The 22569-nt window shown below is 41.0% G+C and overlaps 1 protein-coding gene across 1 annotated transcript in view; it reads left to right on the top strand.

Annotated features, from left to right (window-relative positions):
* gas8 (growth arrest-specific 8) overlaps positions 1–22569 on the top strand; it is a 24162-nt gene extending 1593 nt beyond the window's left edge. Inside the window, exons 3-11 of the mRNA XM_051724499.1 lie at positions 328–525; positions 619–825; positions 911–965; positions 4044–4249; positions 18741–18908; positions 19063–19149; positions 20092–20301; positions 22020–22085; positions 22362–22569. Coding sequence (XP_051580459.1) covers positions 328–525; positions 619–825; positions 911–965; positions 4044–4249; positions 18741–18908; positions 19063–19149; positions 20092–20301; positions 22020–22085; positions 22362–22550 — 1386 coding nt within the window. The 3' untranslated portion in view covers positions 22551–22569. The remainder of the gene's footprint in view (positions 1–327; positions 526–618; positions 826–910; positions 966–4043; positions 4250–18740; positions 18909–19062; positions 19150–20091; positions 20302–22019; positions 22086–22361) is intronic.

Here is a 22569-nt window from a genome sequence, read left to right as displayed (position 1 = left end):
TAAAAGTTCTGTTGGGTTTTAGAGACTGTAAATCGCAGATCACACATCCATCTGACACAAGGTGGTGATATAAACTTTCCTCAGTCAATATTGATCCATGGCAGTTAATATTGTTGGAGAGATCAGAGATCGGGGAGAGAGTCTGTGTACAGGAGATAAAATTATCAGCAAAAAAATATTACTATTATTTATTTTTTTTCAATTAATTCATCACTTCATCTTAGTGACGTGTAATTCAAAATCTTAAAACACTTGGCCTTTATTTATTGTCATTCATTTAGATTTGACTATATGGCTCCATCATGAACTTATGAGGGTTTTTTTTAGCTGGAGGAGCACATTGTCCGTCTGCGAGAGGAGCTCGACAGAGAACGAGAGGAGCGCAACTATTTTCAGCTGGAGAGAGACAAAATCCACACGTTCTGGGAGATCACAAAAAGACATCTGGAAGAGAAGAAGTGTGAGCTGAGAAACAGAGAGCGTGAGATGGAAGAGGCAGAGGAGCGCCACCAAGTGGAGATTAAGGTGTTCACAAAGTCACAGTGTGATGTCACAGTTCTTTGCCTTGATTCTTGTGAATGTGAAATTTAAGGTGATGCTGATGTGTTTGTCGTTCAGGTGTATAAGCAGAAGGTGAAGCACCTGCTGTATGAGCAGCAGAACAGTGTGTCAGAGCTGAAGGCAGAAGGAGTGATCAGCTGTAAACTGCAGCAGAAGGAACACTCTGAACTCGAGAACCAGCTGCACAAGAACATACGCTGCTTGAAAGTAGACTTGAAAGAGCAGGAGCTGTCCAATGAGAATGTGCTCAAGAACCTTCAGCTGGTGTGTGCAAGATTAATTATTATTAAACTTCTAATGTACATCACACATGACCTCTGTGCTAATAAACATAATGCTCTTCCAACAGAAACACGACGAGGAAATTACTCATCTAAGAAATGATTTTGCCAGACAAGTCCGAGGTAAAGTCGATCTCTTTATAGATTAAATTTTCAAAGTTTGGGTAGAATATTACTTTTTTGCAGAATTTATTTAGTTTTTAAAAAAAGATTTAAAGTAGAGGCCTGGGTAGCTCAGCAAGTAAAGACGCTGACTACCGCACCTGGTGTCATGAGTTCAAATCCAGCGTGTGCTGAGTGACTCCAGCCAGGTCTCCTAAGCAACCAAATTGGCCCGGTTGCTAGGGAGGGTAGAGTCACATGGGTTAACCTCCTCGTGGTCACTATAATGTGGTTCGTTCTCGGTTGGGCACGTGGTGAGTTGAGCGTGGATGCAGCGGAGAATAGCGTGAAGCCTCCACGCGCACTATGTCTCCGCGGTAACACACTTAACAAGCCACGTGATAGGACGGGCGGATTGACGGTCTCAGACGCGGAGGCAACTGAGATTCGTCCTCCGCCACCCAGACTGAGGCAGGTCACTATGCCACCACGAGAACTTAGAGCGCATTGGGAACTGGGCATTCCAAATTGGGGAGAAAAGGGGAGAAAGAAAAAAAGATTGAAAGTAATTGTTCACCCAAATATTTGGTCTTAATTTACTCACCCTCGTGATCTTAACGTCTCATGAGCGCTATGAGAGAAGCTTTTTCAGTTAGTTAACTCATTTAGTTGGTGCTAAAAACAGGCGATGTCTGTGTATCTAAAAGGTGATTGGCTCTTTTACCTGCAAGGCAGAACATCCATTCTAAATCCATTTACTTTTGGGTGCTAGAGCTTCTTGGTTGGGCATTCCAATTTTTCCTCACACTCTATAGAAATACAATGCCAATCATGCACTACATCTCCTCCCCAAAGTTTCACACTTTCACTCCTGATTTCTCACAATACAGAGTTCTCGCAAGAACATACATGCCACTGTGAGCGAGCTTCTTGCATGCACTCGTGAACATGCAAACAACGTCAAGATTTGTACTGACAAATGACATAATTTGGGCTTGTTTCTCAACAAAAAAACAATTTCATGCCTTCAGAAGACTTGGAATATGACACGTGTTGCATGGAATACTTTTATGACACTTTTGGGTCCTTTTTTAAGCTTTAAAAATTTATCACTATCAACTGCCATTGTACTGGAAAGACCGACCATGATTTTCATTGAAATATTTCCTTTGGTGTTCCAAGTAACAAAGAAAATCATACGGGTTTGGAATGAAATTGTGAGTATGTTTGGGTGAACTGTTCCTTTATCTATTTGTATTTAATTTTTTTCAATATTGTTTCTTCACCAAAAAAATTTGATTAAAAAAGGGAGAAAGCTAGACATTTTATGAAAGGAATATTCTGTGTGTAAAACAAGTTAAGCTCAATTGAGAGCATTTGTGCCATAATGTTGATTACCACAAAAAATTATTTTGACATGTCCCTAGTTTATTTAAAAAACAAAAATTGTGGTTACAATGGCACTTACAGTGGAAGTGAATGGGGCCAGTCTGTAAACGTTAAAATACTCACTGTTTCAAAAGTATAGCCACAAGATGTAAACAATATGTGTTAACATGATTTTAGTGTGATACAATCATTTACTAACAGTATATTTGTAAAGTTATAGCCAGTTTTACAACTTCATTGTCATTATGATGTAACACCTGCCAAGTTTGTTGTCTCTAGGACTTACGGTTTTTGCTGCCCATATGCTTTTAGGGCAGAAAAAGAATGATAATAATAATAAATATAGCCACAAGCGGCAATCATCAGGGTCCAAGCACGTCTGGCCAGGACATGGCCAAAATATAATTAAATTGCACGCAATAGATGCTGTGGACACAGCTGTTTTGTGTGTCACAGTTGCAAAATTTTTCACAGTTGCAAAATTTTAATTTTATTAGAATGACAACAGAATGACAATAGAAGAAGAAGAAAAAGAAGAATAGATTTTGGATTGCTGGACAACAGCACATTAAAAGAGCAAAAAGCTAAGTCAAAGAGGATTTTCAAGGATTTTTAGTCTTGGCGCTCCATCTAGTGGACAAAATTGGTAATAAATCCTTGATTTACCATGCATAAATTAGATTTTGGATTGTTGGACAATTAAATCAGGAAAAACTGAACTTGAGGAAAAACTTAAACAGATTTCATAGGGCTCTTCATTTGTTGGATAGCTGTTGTTATTTTTACTGCACAGATATAGCAATAACTTAAAGTCAGAGGATTTAATTGAATTTCTTAACTTGCTGCTCCATCTAGTGGGCAAAATTAGTAGTACATCCTTCATCTGTCAGTTACAGTTGAAATAAATATTTTTATTTGCTGTTGACAAGAGGAAATTGATTAAATTTAGCACATGTCCTCAGACTATCCTAGTGTGTATATGTTTTAAGTTTTGTCTTGTTTGGACCTCGTGCACACAAATAAAGGCATAGTAGTTATTACAGTTCAAACCCAAAGAATTCATTGGCTTATATCTTCGAAACAATTTGACAAATAAAAAATACGAATTTTTTTTATTATGTTTTTTCAGGATGGTCCCTAGATGATATGTGCAAAATTTCGAGCAAATTGGGCAAATGGCCTTTGAGGTGTTTGCAAAAGTAGGTTTTTCCAAAAATCCAAAATGGCGGAACATTGGCGGAAATACATTTTTATTCTAGCCCTTGTAGATAAGAAGTTATTAGCAAAAATGCAAATTAGCTCATTATAGCGCCACCTTGTGGACGAATTTCACAAAATTAGGTATACAGCCTTATGTTAGCGACCTGTGAGTGCACCATACATTTTGTAACGATCGGCCACTTAACCTGTAAGTGGTTGTATCATGCTAAAATCATGTTAATGTGTATTATCTTGTGGACATACTTTCAAAACTGTTAGTATCTTAATGCTTATGGACTGGCTCCATTTTAATGAATCAAGGGACAAGTAAAAGTTAATATTTTTGTGTGTGTTTATCAACATTACGCTACAAATGCTGTCGATTGAGCTTAAATTGTACTGAACCCACAATATTTCTTTAAATTAAATTGCGTATAAAATATGTTGTTAAATATAAAACTTTTAGCAATGAAGGCTTGATTTAATGAAAGACAATAAATATTGTCACAGAAATCGGGTCCAAATATGAGAAAAGGATGCAAAAACTGCGTGAGGAGGAAGAACTGAGACGCAAAACAGAGATTCACGAGATCGAGGAACGAAAGGACAGTCACATTAACACACTGATGAAGAAACATGAGAAAGCTTTCAGAGACATGAGAAACTATTTCAATGACATCATCAAAAAGAATCTGGACCTCATTACTTTACTCAAGGTATGATCAAAACACACTGAATCCACTATATTTCTTAATTTTATGTCTTTAGATTATACATTAAACTGCTGAGTGTGTGTCATAGAACTGATTTTACTCACTTTATGCTTTCTGTCAGCTTTGCATCCTCACAATGATTATATTTAGGGATGCACTGATGTATTGGCCGCCGATATTTATATTTATCAGCCAATTATTGACCAAATTAAAACCATCGGCAAATCGGTTTAAGCATGAAAACGACGATATGAAAAACGATGGTCCATTTATAATTCATTATCACTACACTTGTGTGATAGCCACAGAATGTAGAAGGGCTGACACTCCAAAGAACATGTAAAATTTTATTTGAATTGTTTCTCATTCTCACATTAATGAAGAAAAACCATTGTTACGTGACACTTGTGAAAGCGGAACTTTCCTGTACATCATGGTTCCTCAATAGGCGGCCGACATGGCCCATGAGAGACAAATGTTTGGCCCGCACTAATGCCTGTTCACACCAAATCTGTGACGATTTTGCGAGATAAACTTCCAACGAAAGGTCTATACACACAGAGTTCTTAAAAAATAAAAATGAAAAACAATTTGACCCCTGTACAGTAGGCGGTGCTGTTGCTGTTCTACAAACATTTATAACAGTCTCATGCCTGCACCTTCAGCTGATAGATATATTGGACACTGTTAAAGCATTCATTTACCTAATTTGGCATAACTGTTTCATTATGTTCTTTCCATGTTGTTGATGCATTCTGAGGAGTATATAATCTGTGTTTTTATGCGAGTGAGACGAGTAAAGAGCGCTGTTGCATAAATATACGTCCTATTTATATTTGCACATGTATTTTGCTACGAGCAGTGTTAGGTAACGGTACTTTTAAAAGTAACTTGTTAGAATATTGTGTTACTCCTTAAAAAAGTAACTTAATTAAAAAGTTATCTTTTATGGAAAGTAAAGCATTACTTTCGCGTTACTTTTTTCTCACAGCCACTTTCTCTTCTGCTATGCTGTGCATTCCATAGAAATAAGCCATGCATTGCATACAAGAGACATTACAGCTCATGCTTGCTACTCTACAACTCTCATATCAAAACAACATAGTAAACAAACAGATATTTACAAAGTAGGTCTTCACGTCATATTTATAATAAAGACTCAATAACAGGAATATGCATGATTTGTTTTTCCATCGACATGGCAGCCAATATGAATAATGAAGAATAACCAATGTCTCACCTAAAGCAGCAAAGTCCAACACTTGAACCTGCATCATATATGTCATCATGTGCTGTGCCCATCGACAATGTCAGAGTGAACTTGTGATGTTCTTCATTAGTCAGGATAAAATTCAGTGGAGAATGCCAGCGTAACATGTTCATGGAATGTGTCTGAAAATAAAAGAATATCTTTTACTTAAATCATCTCAGTGCACGCTTGTTTTGAGTTGATCCACAGTGCGTACAGATGCCACAACTTCAAAGGCACATGTTGATACTACTTGAATGGAATCGTTTTTAATACTACCAAAATGTCATAAAAACAGTTTGTTTCATGAATCAAACTACTTGTTTATTATAAAACAAAAATGTAGAATATTTTTAGAAACCAAGACATTTTCTCTGTATACACAATCGATGTAGAACGTTGCTCAGAGCCACTGATCAAGAGTCATCTTTTTTCATCCCATTCTCCTAGTTACAGGGAACTGTAACACGGAGCAGTTCGGCTGCATAAGTCAGTGAATTGAGCGAGTATTTCACCCTGTGTATAATTTCCTGGCCAGTGGAAGACTAGTCTTATAATCCCTATGCCTAAACGTGTTTACTGATTTTTTTTTAATGCTGTGTGTATTAACACATGAATCAAATGCGTTTCACTCAACCGAATGTTGTTGACCTCATATCATGCTAAAAACGCGAAATGCGCATGCGCGTTAGCGAATTGATTAACAGGCGATGTCTGTGTATCTAAAAGGTGATTGGCTCTTTTACCTGCAAGGCAGAACATCCATTCTAAATCCATTTACTGTTGGGTGCTAGAGCTTCTTGGTTGGGCATTCCAATTTTTCCTCACACTCTATAGAAATACAATGCCAATCATGCACTACACCTCCCCAAAGTTTCACACTTTCACTCCTGATTTCTCACAATACAGAGACAGTAGAGGTGTACAAAAGCAACACTAAGATATTATGGTCTAAAATAAAAAATACTGCGTTACTTTACTCGTTACTCGAAAAAAGTAATCTGATTACGTAACACACTTTATTTTTATCCCGTTACCCCTAATACTGGCTACGAGTATATTCCAAACGGACTACCGAAGTCAACTACTCTTTTTATAATGTCTGGATTAATGCCTGGATAATATAACACAAGGTACTGTAGTACAATAACACGTGGAATAATGCACATTAAGAATAACATTGTACAGAAAAAAATATGATGCATATATTAAAAATAATTTATAAGAAAACATTGGCTCATGGTCTTTTCTTTATTGAAATTATTGCAATACTTTGTTATAATATCCTTAAGAACAATAAAATACTAGATAGTAAAGTTTGAAGACAAACTTTATGTTGGCTTGACAAAGCCTTGTCTGAAAGTTTAAAATAGTTTGAAGAGTTGGAAGTACTCTACCCCTTGCTTGTTTTTCTGAATGCCAAATTGGTTGCTAGGGTAACCCCATTTGGTTGCTAGGCAGTTACCAAGGTGATACTGAAAAGGCTCCTTGCTACCCTAAGTCAAATGAATGAAACCAGAAATCTCTATGATGTTCTGGTGCAGAGATATGCAATTTGTTACATGGTTGCTAGGGTAACCACATCTGGTTGCTAGGCAGTTAGCAAGGTGATACTTAGCAAGGCTTCTTGCCATCCTTAGTGAAATAATTCAACCCGGAATTCTCTACGATGTTCTGGTGTAGAGATATTTGATTTGTTACTTGGTTGCTAGAGTAACCCCATCTGGTTTTTAGGCAGTTACCAGGGTGATACTTAACATGGCTCCTTGCCATCCTGAGTGAAATAAGTCAACCCGGAAGTCTCTACGATGTTCTGGTGCAGAGATATGTGATTTGTTACTTGGTTTCTAGGGTAACCCCATCTGGTTGCTAAGCAGTTACCAGGGTGATACTCATCAAGGCTCCTTGCCATCCTGAGTGAAATAAGTCAACCCGGAATTCTCTACGATGTTCTGGTGTAGAGATATGTGATTTGTTTCTTGGTTGCTAGGGTAACCCCATCTGGTTGCTAAGCAGTTACCAGGGTGATACTCATCAAGGCTTCTTGTCATCCTGAGTGAAATAAGTCAACCTGGAAGTCTCTAGGATGTTCTGGTGCAGAGATATGTGATTTGATACATGGTTGCTAGGGTAAGCCCATGTGGTTGCTAGGCAGTTGCCAGTGTGATACCAAGAAGGCTGCTTGCTGTTCTGAGTCACACAAGCCAACCATTAAGTCTTTTTGACATTCTGATCCTGAGATACCCAGCTTACCGATTTTAAATGGAAGTCAAAGGGGTTTTGTTGCTAGTGTGCTCTAAATGGTTGCTAGGGCATGGCTAAGTAGTTTCCATGATGATTCTTGAAGACTGATTGCTCACCCAATTCAAACAAGCCAACTCTCATTTCTGAAGGACATTCTGATCTGAAGATATCACACTCAGTCTTTTTGAATGGAAGTAAAAGGGTTTTGGTTGCTAGGGTGCTCTAAATGGTTGCTAGGGCGTGGCTAAGTAGTTTCCATGATGATACTTGAAGACTGATTGCTCACCCAATTCAAACAAGCCAACTCTCATGTCTGTAGGAGGAGATACTCTTGGAAATGTTTGGGTCCCAGAATAATAATAACTAGATAAAAAAGTTTGTCAAGACAAACTTTGATGTTGGCTTGAAAAAGCCTAGCCTGAAAATTTGAAGTAGTTGTAAAAGCTTGAAGTTTGAAGGTTTTAAGTTTGAGGTAGTTACAAGTTTAAGTTGTAGTTTTAAAAGTTCCAAATTTAAAGATTATAAGACCATTCAGTCTATCAGATTGATAGATAGATTGATAGATATATAGATAGATAGATAGCACATTTGGTTGCCAGGCAGTTACCAAGGTCATACTCAAAAGGCTCCAGTGAAAGAAACAAGAAGTCTTTACGTTGTTCTGGTGCAAAGATATGTGATTTGTTACTTGATTGCTAGGGTAACCCCATCTGGTTGCTGTGCAGTTACCAGGGTGGTACTTATAAAGTCTTCTTGCCATTCTGAGTGAAATATGTCAACCCGGAAGTCTGTACGATTTTCTGGTGCAGAGATATGTGATTTGTTAGTTGGTTGCTAGGGTAACCCCATCTGGTTGCTAGGCAGTTACCAAGGTGATACTTAACAAGGCTCCTTGCCATCCTGAGTAAAATAAGTCAACCCGGAAGTCTCTATGATGTTCTGTTGCAGAGATATGTGATTTGTTATTTTGTTGCCATGAACACTCTCTATATGATTGCTATGCAGTTACCAGGGTGATACTTATAAAGCCTCCTTGACATCCTGAGTGAAATAAGATATTTGATTTGTTACTTGGTTGCTAGGGTAAGCCCAAGTGGTTGCTAGGCAGTTGCCACTGTGAAACTAAGAAGGCTGCTTGCTGTTCTGAGTCAAACAAGCCAACAATGAAGTCTCTACGACATTCTGATCCTGAGATACTATTGTGATTTTAAATGGAAGTCAGTGGGGTTTGGTTGCTAGGGTGCTCTAAATGGTTGCTAGGGCGTGGCTAAGTAGTTTCCCAATGATACTTGAAGACTGATTGCTCACCCAATTCAAACAAGCCAACTCTCATGTCTGTAGGACATTCTGATCAGGAGATATCCATCTAATCCATTTTGAATGGCAGTCAATGGGTTTTGGTTGCTAGGTTGTATGCAGTTGCTAGGGTGTTAAAGTGATGGAGTGAAAGAAAGAATAAAAAGAGTGGAGTGATGGAAAGATAGAAAAGAGAGTGATGGAGTGATAGAAAGTATGAGTGGTGGAGTGATAGTAAGTAGATTGAATCCTCTAAAGGGGTTATTACAGGGAAAATTTTCACACCTTGAAAATCAATTTAAAATCAGTCCAGTTCGGAAGTCTGTTACGGTAATAGCGGAAGTCCGATCAGTTAGAAAAGAGAAAGCAACCCGAGCCAGAACAGTCTGAAGGTCTGACCCGAGTTTGGTGGTTGTAGCTTTAAAGCTCTCGGAGGAGATACAGTTTACATTTTGGCTCAGAATAATAATAATAATAAGTTTAAATAGTAGATCAGTATGTTGGCTTTGTCAACCAACATAATAATAATAAGGGCTGTGACCCTTGACTTTGTATTGTTGACAGAATTTGGCCCTTGGTGAAAACTAATTGGGGAACCCTGCTGTACATGATGAGGTAAAACCATCCAAACACTTTGAAAACAGCAAACATTGACTTCTGAGACACTGGTATAGTATCCATTAATGCTGCACGATTGATTGAGTTTAGTTTGAAATCGCAATAATGTCTTGTGCGATTACAAAATCTTGAAAGGCTGCTTTTAAAAATAGAATGCAATCAGCTCTGCAGTTAGCACTTCAGTCAGCAATGCGGCGCTTTCTAGCGGTCTGGACGTCATTTTCCATTATCCATTACACCACTATAGAATTTAAAAGGACGTTTTGTTCCTTTTAGTAACTTTTTATTTTTAATTGATGTGGTTGACATTTCTGTGGAATTGCCCAACATAATATGAATATGAGATGTTCTATTATATACAGTACAAACATGTAAAATGTGAGTTCTTTTGTTTTGAACTGCAAAACAGAAATGCAAAAATGTTTTAGAAGTATAAAGCCAAAGACTTATTTCCATTGTGATCCTCAATATAATTAAAAAGATGGGGGCATAGGTGCAGAAAGACTAACAATACAAACCATAGATAATTACTAAATATTAAAACCAAATTTCATCAAAAGTTAACATTTAATTACAAAAAAGCCATCTTTTAATAGCTATTTTAAAACTTCTCTCAGCCTTTATAAATTTTAGAGACTCTGGTAATTTATTCCAAACAATTGCACTTGTATATAAAAAGGTGTTTTTCCCCATTAGATTTTTAAACCTACATGGATAGATATTTGTGTTAATACCCCTTGTGGCATAATTATGCTGATCTTTAACCAGGTTGAAGTAGTTGACCAAATACCTTGGAACCAAATGATTTAAAATTGTATGGGTAAAACCCCATTTTATTAACAACAGTTTTTTCAACTGGCAAAAAACCAAGATCTTTAAAATGTTTAATATCCAGATGAGTATGGGGGTGAGGTAAGCAGTTTGTTTTGAGCTTTCTGTAATTTACCTTTTGTATGCTGAGGAGTGCTGCTATACCAAAATGAAGCAGCATAATCAAAGGCTGTACCAATGCACCAGCTAACAATTTTAAAGTTTGAAAATCTAATAGCTCTGCCTTTCTGGACAGGAATTGTATCCTATTACAGATTTCTTTTTAAGAGCATTTACTGCCATAACATACCCAGTTAATTTATTATCAATTTGACATCCTAAATAATTTACAACTGTTTTAGATACTATTAAGGCATCGCCAGCCTTAACCAAAAATGTGTCTCTAGAGCCAAATAAGATGGCTTCAGTTTTACCCAGGTGTAAGGAAAGTCTGTTGTCCAAAAACCATGCTGACATTTTTTGTAACTCTATGCTCATTCTGTCCTCAAGGGCCCCTTATTCTCCTGTGAAACAATAATTGTTGAATCATCCACATAAAGGAAAAGCTCCTCTGAACAGGCTGCTTTTAAATCATTTATATATAAAAGAAAAAGTAATTGACCTAAAACACTCTGTTATCCACTAAGTTACTCTCCAATCGCACACCGCTACACAAAATAAACTCATCATTTGTAATAATAACACTCTTTGTTTCATTCAGGTCTGTGGTGCCCAGGCTCTCTCCCTTCTATCTGTGGTGTGTCTCTATTTATGCCGCTCTCCCCGTGCTCACTGAAATTAGAGACAGGTGTTAGACATCATTTAGCTCAGGTGTAAGCGCCCTTACCGCTTTCTCTCTCTCTCCGGAGAGATGCTTGACCACGCCCCCGCTGCCACATATCCCCACCGCCCGACTCAGGCCGGGGTGGCATCCAGCCTACCTACCACTCCCCCCATTCCTGGAAAGGAAGTCGGCGACAGCCATCTGCACCCCCGGTCTGTGGACCACCTTGAACTTAAATGGCTGAAGAGCCAGGTACCAACGGGTGATCCGGGCATTGGTATCTTTCATGCGGTGGAGCCACTGGAGTGGGGCATGATCGGAACAGAGGGTGAAGGCCCGACCCAACAGGTAGTATCGGAGAGTGAGGACCGCCCACTTGATGGCGAGACACTCCTTTTCTACGGTGCTGTACTTAGTTTCCCTCAACGAGAGTTTATGGCTAATGTACAACACCGGGCACTCCTCCCCCTCCACCACCTGCGAGAGTACGGCCCCCAGCCCCCTGTCTGAAGCATCTGTCTGTAAAACAAAAGGGAGAGAGAAGCCAGGTGATTGTAAAAGCCCCCCCCCCCCCCCCACCGCTGTCTTGTCAATTTGGGGACGCACCTGCCCGTGGCCCAAGTGGAACCCCAGATACCGTACCTCCACCCGTCCAATCACGCACTTCTTTGGGTTTGCTGTGAGTCCCGCTCGGCGCAGCGATCTCAGAACCGCCCTCAGATGTTGCATGTGCCGCTGCCAATCATTGCTATAAATGATGATATCATTTAATAGGCAGCGGCATAGGCTGAATGCGGTCTGAGGATTTGGTCCATAAGACGCTGAAACGTAGCCGGGGCCCCAAACAAACCAAACGGAAGTGTCACAAATTGGTGTAATCCAAACGGTGTGGAGAAGGCGGTTTTCTCACGGGAGATTGGTGTCAAGGGGATCTGCCAATAACCCATCGTCAAATCCAATGTCGAGTAAAATCGAGCAGTGCCCAACCAATCGAGCAACTCATCAACGCGAGGCATTGGATACACGTCAAATTTAGACACCATGTTGACTTTCCTATAATCCACACAGAATCGCACAGATCCGTCGCTCTTAGGTACTAGAACAACTGGGCTGGACCAATCACTGTGGGATTCTTCTATTACCCCCATATCAAGCATTGCATCCAATTCTTCCTGAACAATTTTCTTCTTGTGTTCGGGTAATCGATAGGGGCGGCTACGTACCACGACCCCCGGCTCGGTCTCGATGTGGTGATGGATGAGGTTTGTACGTCCCGGTAGAGGGGAGAACATGTCCGCAAACTCCTGTTGCAACCTAGCAACCTCCGCGAGTTGACTCGGTGAGAGGTGGTCTCCGCAAGTGACCGGGGTGAACTGTTTATGTTTTGAACTCACCTCCGGTCCGAGCTCCGCCTTCTTGGGAACTACCGTAGCCAACGTCACGGGGACCGCCACCCTCCACAATTTCAGGAGATTGAGGTGGTATATTTGATGTGCGCCCCCTCTATCGGTTCGTTTAACCTCATAATCGAGATCTCCCACTTGTCGTGTGACCTCAAAGGGTCCTTGCCACTTGGCGAGTAATTTAGAGCTCGATGTGGGAAGCAATACAAGCACTTTATCTCCCAGTGCAAATTCCCTTAGCTGAGTTCCCCTGTCATACAGTCGGAGCTGTCGTTCTTGAGCTTGGAGCAAATTCTCCTGTGTTAGCTGTCCCAAAGTGTGGAGTTTTGCTCTAAGATCAAGAACGTATTGAAATTTATTTTTGCTGTTTGAAGGTCCCTCCTCCCAGGCTTCTCGCAGTACATCAAGCACGCTGCGTGGGCATCGCCCATACAGCAGCTCGAATGGGGAGAAGCCAGTGGAGGCTTGCGGGACCTCTCGTACTGCAAATAACAGGGGGTCGAGCCATTTATCCCAATTTCTAGCATCGTCGTGCACGAACTTACGAATCATGTTTTTGAGGGTCTTATTAAATCGTTCTACCAGGCCATCCGTTTGAGGATGGTATACGCTGGTGCGAATCAATTTAATATTTAACTACAGTTCGCGTAGTGTCCGTGACATAAACGTTGTGCCCTGATCGGTGAGGATTTCTTTCGGAGTCCCCACCCGGGAGATTATTTTGAAGAGTGCCTCCGCAACACTGCGTGCTGAGATGTTGCGAAGAGGCACTGCTTCCGGATATCGCGTTGAATAGTCCACTAGGACCAATACAAAGCGATGTCCGCGTGCTGACTGTTCTAATGGCCTGACGAGGTCCATTCCAATTCTCTCAAAGGGGACCTCGATCAAAGGGAGAGGGCGCAATGGCACTTTTGGGGTGGCCAGTGGGTTAACCAGTTGGCATTCGCGGCATGCCGCACACCACCTGCGGACATCGCCGCCAATGCCCGGCCAATAGAAACGGGCTATTAGACGGTTCAGTGTTTTCCTTTCTCCTAGATGACCCGCCATGGGATTATGATGAGCCGCCTGGAATACTATTTCCCGACGGCTCCTTGGAATCAAAAGTTGAGTTGTATCCTCTTTAGTTTGAGTGTCCTGTGTCACCCTATACAACTGCTCACTTATAATCGCAAAATAGGGGTATGAAAGGGTGATGTCCGGCTGGAGTCGTTGACCATCGATAACTCTCACTTAGTCGAAGGCGTGCTTGAGGGTTTCGTCTCGCAACTGCTCCAAAGGGAAATCCCCCTCAGGGAATTCCCTGAGAAGGGGAGGGGTTGCAGCCTCTCCCCCTCTCTTGTCATTATGACGTGGAGCTGTCGAGGACGGCCCCGGCTCCGCCTCCCCTGCCAGAGCATCGCACATTACACATCTCCCTAACTTCGTACAGGACCCATCCGTGCAAATTCCCTTTAATAAAACTCTAAAATCAGGCCAATCAGTCCCCAAAATCAGAGGATGGGTGAGGCGGGAACTAACCGCGGCCTCCACTCTATGCTTTTTCCCCCGGAATTTAATCGTCAGGGTCACCACCGGATACTTGTAAATATCCCCGTGTACACATTTCACCTTCACCGTTTTTGTTGTGACCAGTGCCTCGGGTTGAACCAGGCGTTGGTGGATAGTGGTTTGATTACAACCGGTGTCCACCAACGCTTGGTGAGTACCCCCCTTGACACTTACCGGTATCCGGTACGCTCCGGCCCGGTCGGGGGCAGCCTGTGGGAGGTCAGAGACCCGCACCACCGTCCCCAGCTCCATCAGAAGGCACTGATCTCGGAAGTGGCTCGGGTCTCTGCACCTCCAGCAGGCCGGCCCTGAGGGGGAGAGCGGCGGGGCATTGGAGTAGGGGAAGGTGTCGCCTCCCAGACCCGGGGAACTGGTCTCAGGGGCTGAAGTCCTCCTTGTCTGCGTGGGGCAGGAACCGGACCTGGAGAGAGAGCAGAACGAGAGGAGAGAGGGGAGGGGGGAAGAAACAGAGGGAGGAGAGAAAATGTAGGAGGGCTCCTCCGCCCTCGGGATCGCCGCCATGTGGTCCTCCGCAAGTCGGACAGCTTCCTCCAACGACACCGGGCGGTGGCACTGGACCCACTCCGCCGTCCCTTTTGGCAGTCGATCTGTGAATTGCTGCAGTACCACCTGGTCGATAATTCCATGGACCGCTAGCAGCCATCTTCGGCAGGTGTCACGGAGCCGCTGGGCGAAGGCAAACAGGCGGTCGGAGCTCTCCAACTTCAAGCTCCGGAAGAGTTGATGACTTTCCTCCGGAGTGCGACCAACCCATTGCAAGATGGCTCTTTTTAAATCTCCGTAGGCCAGGAGGCTCATCGCTGGCAGTTGTTGAGCCGCGAGCTGGGCTTCCCCGGACAATAGTGGGATCAGTCGGGCCGCCCATTGGCCGAGCGGCCAGCCCCAGATCTCGGCGGTCCACTCAAACAAATCCAGGAAGGCCTCAGGGTCGTCCGCCGCCCCCATTTTCTGTAATGCTGGCGGGGGTAACGGCGTGGGAGTGTCCGGGGTCGCGGCTGAGGACGCCTCCTGGTTGAGGAGGCTCCGGATCGCCTGCTGGTCCTCGGCTTGAGCGTGCAGGAGCTCGACAAACCGGCGGTCTTGATCTTGTCGGAGCTCAAGCAGTGTCTGCTGGTGGCTCTGATGTAGGCTGGCGAGGGCTTGGAGGATCTCCGCCAATTGGGAGGACTCTACGGGACGACTTCCATCCATCTTCGACCCAAACTTCAATCCCGGGTTTCGGCACCAGTGTAAGGAGGAGGTGAGAAGCAGCTTTCCTTGTTTAGGTAAGGATTTATTTTCTCCGTCTGTAGCACAATTACAATCTCACAGTCTTTGCGTTATCCACTAAGTTACTCTCCAATCGCACACCGCTACACAAAATAAACTCATCATTTGTAATAATAACACTCTTTGTTTCATTCAGGTCTGTGGTGCCCAGGCTCTCTCCCTTCTATCTGTGGTGTGTCTCTATTTATGCCGCTCTCCCCGTGCTCACTGAAATTAGAGACAGGTGTTAGACATCATTTATCTCAGGTGTAAGCGCCCTTACCGCTTTCTCTCTCTCCGGAGAGATGCTTGACCATGCCCCCGCTGCCACACACTCCCCTGAGGAACTCTGCAAGTGATATATAGTGAGTGGCATACTTTCTAACTTATATCAACTCTTTGGCATCTATTTGAAAGATAAGACTGAATCCACTCAATAGCTTTATCATTAAAGCCTATAGCTTTTAGTTTAAAAAGCAGAATGGTATGGTCTACAGTATCAAAAGCCTTCTGAAGATCTAACATAACCATCCCACACAGTTTACCTTTGTCAACCTCCTTCCTAATCATATCAGTCAAATACAGCAGATATGTTTCAGTGGAATGTAAACTTCTAAAACCAGACTGTAACTCATACAAAATATTATGGTTAATAATGTATTTTTCAGTCTGTTCATAGATAATTCTTTCCATCACCTTTGACCATACATATAAAATAGAAACTGTTCTATAACTGGTACCATCTAACTTATTACCTTTCTTATGGCATAATCCCTAAGAAATTTAGCAGGAATATTATCCATACCTGTTGCTTTATAACTTTTAAGTTCACTTTTCACTTTTCAGGTTCAGATTTTTAAACACATCACTCTTGCTAACTTTATTTAACATAAAAGTGTCTTGCAAAATGCCACATTGAGCATAGAACGACTGAACTTGTTTCTCATTATATATACCAGGTTGTGCAGGAAGCGGTTTAACTAGTTGATCAGCAATAATAGTAACATTTTTATAACAATATTCTGCTACCTCCTTATGATTTGATAATAATTTCCCTTCAACATTAAGATTTATTCTAGAAGATTTATTTTTTGCATTCTTGGTATATCCTAATTTTTTTAATGTCTTCCACAGCTTTTTTGGCTCCTGCTTATTCTCCACTATTTTGCCTTTGAAAAAACTCTATTTAGCTTCGGTTATCATATTTCTAACCTCATTTCTCCTACATTTATACTGTAAAAAAACCTAGAATCATCCATTTAAACCTTTCTAAACCATAATTTCTTGCCATAATTAACTTCAGTATATCATCCGTAATCCAAGGCTCTGTTCTTTGTTTAATTCATACAGTATTTTTTTAGAAGGTGTCACTTTATCTAAAACTTGACCAAAAGTACCTTTAAAACAATCCCATGCTTTGTCAGCATCTTCCACCTCATCACACAACACCAGTCAGCCCTACTCAAGGCATCATTAAATAACTCAGGACTATAATTTTTAAGCGATATCATTGTTTTGGTATTATGCCACTTAAATCTATTTCTCCGCACCTTTCTAGTTAAATATATTAAACAATGATCACTAATACTACACTCCAAAACCCCACTATTACATATTATATATTATTATACCTTATCTGAGACTAAAATTACATCAATAATCCTTTGTGTTTTGTTTTTTTTTTATTATTCTGGTTGGTTCTGTAATAATCTGTTTCAAAGCAAATAATTGACAAAACGTCTTCAAAGATTTATACATTGCAGAGTCTTTTTTTTTTAAATGCCTGTGTAACAATATAAAATGGGCAAGGAGGAGGCAGGAACCAGCTGAACAGTCAAAATAATGTTTAATAAAAACTTAAAAGACACAAAAAAAAAGACACAAGGCAGCTGCGTGTGGCTCTCTCTCTCTCTCGAACTGCCGCATCCGGCTCGGCCTTATCCATCTCCTCGGCTTATTAGCTCGATTGGGGGCCGGCCTCACGGCCCGGCCCCACCCTGCTCCTCATTACACTCCTTATTCAGATCACCAAGAATGATGACCTCAGCTCCAGTAAGATTTGTGCAGTCATTTAAGGTCTCTTCTAGTAGTTCGTAGAAATGTATTTGATCTGGTGGATGATACAATGCCCCAACTAAAATAGGCTTACTTTTGGGTACGAGAATGTCCAACCATACAGCTTCGATAGCTGCATTTTCCAAGTCTTTCCTATCATTAAACACCAAATCTGATTTAATATATACACATACGCCACCTTTACGAATGGAGTCATCCAACCATGTTTCACTGCAACACACAATTGCAAACTTATACTCTATACATAGTTGATGTATCTCCATAATCTTTGGAGTAGACTCTGAACATTTAGATGAGCAATGTATATACCCCTCGAAGCGCCCACTGAGTTTAAATCACTGACCTGACATTCTGGTCGTGATTTGAAAATGCTATCCAGACCCACCCAAAGGTATCTCATGTCTGTATCTAACTGCAGACCCCGTCTTCTCATACAATAAACAAACATCCAACTTTTCAATTTCCCCTTGACCCAATATTATGCCACTGGATTTATCATGCCAGGGAAGTCCTTTGTCCCATTGATCAGCGATTTTACTCCACTCTGCAGCAATCACAGATCGCTGACTCTGATCGCCTACTGGAAAAACCACAACAGGAAGAAAATCCCCAGTACATCCAAGTAAGGGTTGACTTTTAGCAGGTGGTTTATACACAGTTGTCTTCGATCAGGACTAGGACATTGATGTATATCTCCCGACAAAAGGAGACACAACAGTATAATAATAATGTCCCGTGTACTGTTTGTCTCTCCATTAATCCTGGAACTAGGAGGAATCCACAGGTGAAAAATAAACGTCTCAACTAAAATGTATTTTCCAAGACCAAAATGTTTCCTCGCATGGCTTCTAACTTGCTTAAAAACACTAAAATAATTGTAAAAACTATCATCGGACTCTTTCAGACGATAAAACAATGTTGTTAGAACCAAAAACAAAAGAAAAGCTATTAGCACTCCACACCTGCCTGCCGCCACCTTAACTCTTTCAGCAGAGTTAAGTTAACGGTACATCCCTAATTATATTTACATTTATGCACTTGGCATTCAAGCTATACATATTATCAGTGTATATTATATCAGTGTGTCTATTATTCATATCATCATTGTGTGTGTTGCTAGTTTCATGTACCAGTTGAGCTACAGGAAGTGATCATTTATCAATTCTTCCTCCCTTTCTCTTCTGTGTGCAGGAGGAGTTGAAGGAGTTGAAAAAGAAGGAGGAGAGGAGAAATAAAGAGATGGTAGAAGTGCTTGAGCAGAATAAGGAGCTTCTGGAGTCTCCACAGAAGGCCAAACAGGAAGTCACAGAGCTTCAGAAGCAACTTACCAACTATGAGAAGGACAAGAGTGCTCTGACTGTATGTTCACACTAGTATTTCATATGGTTTCAGGCTTGTGGATTGCACTGATACAGAAATGTGAATTGATATTAAACAGTAATATAACATTTCATGAATTTTGTTATTTTATTATGTAATTATGTAATCTATGTTATTTGTATTTTGCTGTCAGAGAGCCAGAGCTCGTCTCAAAGTGTGTGACAGAGAAATGAAGCAGCTGAAATGGGAGCATGAAGTGTTGGAGCAGAGATTTACCACGGTAATTAAAGGAACACCCTCATAAGAAACTTTAAAAAGCACTTAACATGGATCTTATGACGGTGATCTTTCATGATCTTATGACAACTGATTAGAAATTTTCTGATTGATGTACATACTGTATCACTACTCCCAGATACATATTTTGATATTGTTTTACTTTCTTTTTTTTTCTACAATGTTACTATAATGTATAACAGCTAGCTCTCTGAAAAGTGAAGCTTCAATGATATCCCTTTTTCTCCCAATTTGGAATGCCCAATTTGCTTTTAAGTCCTTGTGGTTGTGTAGTGATTTGCCTCAGTCCGGGTGGTGGAGGATGAATCCTGGTTGCGTCTGCATCTGAGACCATCAACCCGTGCATCTTATCACGTGGCTTGTTGAGTGCATTGCCACGGAGACATAGCACATGTGGAGGCTTCACACCATCCACCGCAGCAACCATGCTCAACTCACCACGCGCCCAACCGAGAACGAACCACATTATAGCGACCGTGAGGAGTTTACCCCATGTGACTCTACCCTCCCTAGCAACCGGGCCAATTTGGTTGCTTAGGAGACCTGGCTGGAGTCACTCAGCACAACCTGGGATTCGAACTAGCGAGCTAGCGAACTCCAGGGGTGGTAGCCAGCGTATTTTACCACTGAGCTACCCAGGCTCCCTGCTGGGTTTTGATGATGTCAGAGGAACATATAGTATAAAATAATCATAAGGGAAAATTAGAGGTTAATTTGAAGATCACTTTTTACGTCAAACATGAAGAAACATAAAGATGAACTTAATCATGCTGTATGTAACTGTAGATGTACGAGTACATCAAAGTATAAAATTTTCTTGAACTTCATGACTCTTTAGTGAAATGAAACTGATATCTGATTATATTGATGATTCTGAGTGCTGCATGTTTGAGAGCTGAAGTGACCGATTACCATTAATGTGCAGGTTCAATCAGAGCGAGACGAGCTCTACATGAAGTTCACCAAAGCCATCCTGGACGTCCAGCAGAAGAGCGGCTTTAAAAACCTGCTGCTGGAGCGCAAACTGAGCACACTCAACCATATGCTGGAGAAGAAGGAAGCTCAGCTCAGCGAGGTGCTGTCTGCCTCAAACCTTGACCCCACTGCCCTCAATGTGGTCACGTGCAAGCTGGAGGTACATTCGTGAACATACAGAGAATAACAGTATATACAATATGAGGATACAGAGAATTGTGCATGAGCACATAGAGAATTATATACAGTATGAGCATACAGAGAATTGTCCCTCAGAGACTCAATGTAACAGAATTGTAACATTTGTTTTCAGCCATTTAACAAATACCTATTTTTATTAAAAATGGTAAGAAATGTTTTTAAAAAAATAAACATAACAGTTGTTGACACTCAGTGTCAACACTATAGTGTATCACAACAGTTCTCGTGGGAAAAAATTGCAGATTGAATGTCACAGCTTGTAAAAGTCACTTAATAGTCACCTTTAGTGAAAGCAATGTGAAAATGTGCTTAATTTTTTTTTCCCATAGTCTGCCATTGTTTTCTGAAGTCACGCAAAATTCACCCCAAAACAAATCAAGATTTTTATAACCAGTTGCCTAAAAACACGTATAAGGAGAAAAGGAAAATACATAATCAATCTCTCTTCTTGAGTCTCTGAGGGTTATCCACAGTATGAACACATATAGAACAATATAGGTTAAGTTTGTCTAGACAAACTTTGATGTTGGCTTAAAAAAGCTAAAACATTTTTAAACGTTTAAAGGTTTTACAAGCCCTACAGTCAGACCAACACTGTCAACACATAAAAAGATTTTAAGATAGAGAGAAAGACTGATTGAGTGATTGATTGAAAAGTTAGAAAAGTTTGATGGATATAGCTTGGAAGCTCTAGGAGGAGATACAACTGGAAATTTTGGTCTTGGTTTAGGAAATTTAAAAAAAAAACTAAACCAAGTATGTAGATATAACACTGCTTCACAAACAGAAGGGAAGGAGAACACAGGGAAGCAGGTTTTTCCAGGCTCAGGTAGGACTTTTAATCGGCCACTTCAATGCTTTACAACTTCACAAACTCATCAGCTTCACAGGCACATAGACTTAAACTCATCAGCTTCATAGGCAGGCAGTAACTTAAACACATCATCTACACTAACATAACAGATTAAACGTAGCAGCTTCAGGAGCACCATGGCCTTCCTTGTGCCAGTCTCTCTCTCTCCCTCTGCTGGTGGCATGTCTGCTTATATGACGCTTGACCACGCCCCCGCTGCCACAGTAGAATAACAGTTTGATGTCTTTTTCAAGCCAACATAATTATGCAGAGTCATGACTTTCAGAATTATAATAAAGCAATATTACACTCACAGTCATGATGTTCTTCCCGTATATCTGGAACATAATTCCAGATTGTTCGACCACAGGCACAAGGCCGCATGATTGCGAATGTGATATTGCTTTTGTCCAACATTTCAACAAACAAGTAAATAAATAAAACCAAGAATAGTCACAAAAACCCTCTTGAGTAAGGAACTACTGTGTTACGCTACAGATCAGGATCTGCTGTTCCTGGTTCGACCGATGCGCCCAAGCCTCCTTTACAAATTTGAAAGTGTCTCTTTAACATTGACTTGGGCTGTTTCTAACAAGTTTTTAGAGTAACAAGGATGTGTGTGTGAGTGAGAGAAAGAGAGAGAACACACTCTTGGAACATCTCTCATCCAATCAAATTCAATGACCACAACAAACTGTTGTATAAAAAAGCATACTATTGTATGACTCCACCATTTGAGCAGGATTAGGCATAATCCTATATTGGGGGTACAGAAATGCTTTTGTGTTTCTTTTTGTGAGTCCTGACAGTTTGTTTTTCTTTAGGAGGTTTTGGACTCCAAGAACCATACTATCACAGACTTACAATATGAAGTGGCACGAGTTTGCAAGGTGAGAAAATGTCCCTGTGCTGAAAAATGCTTGATACTCTCTAGTACATCATCATAGGTGCCATCATCAGATCATCAAACACTGTCACATGAGTATATCACTGTCACTGTGAATTGAGCTAAAACTGAAAACTGCCTGTGAATGGACATTGAACTGAAACCATTTCATATCCACTGACACATGACTGTATTGTTTTAAATAGCATGCACTGTGACTATACAGTCATACTGATGTTGTCTGTCGTTATTAAGTGTAATTGTCTGTTTCCATCCTCAGGCCCATAATGACCTGCTGAGAACTTCTGAAGCTAAGCTGCAGCTGTTTGGGATCCCTGTGGATGAACTTGGCTTAAAGCCGCTGGAGAGCAGCATTCCTGGTCAGACACTCGGTTTGGGCCCTGCTGCCTCATTTCTGCCCCAAATTAGCCAAAAAGAGAGAAAAAATACATGGCCTCAATCTAAATAAAATAAAAAAATTGATAAAA

Source organism: Myxocyprinus asiaticus, chromosome 18 (genome assembly GCF_019703515.2).
Source record: "Myxocyprinus asiaticus isolate MX2 ecotype Aquarium Trade chromosome 18, UBuf_Myxa_2, whole genome shotgun sequence".
In the NCBI taxonomy this organism is placed as follows: domain Eukaryota; kingdom Metazoa; phylum Chordata; class Actinopteri; order Cypriniformes; family Catostomidae; genus Myxocyprinus; species Myxocyprinus asiaticus.
This window is presented reverse-complemented; position numbering and strand designations above follow the sequence as displayed.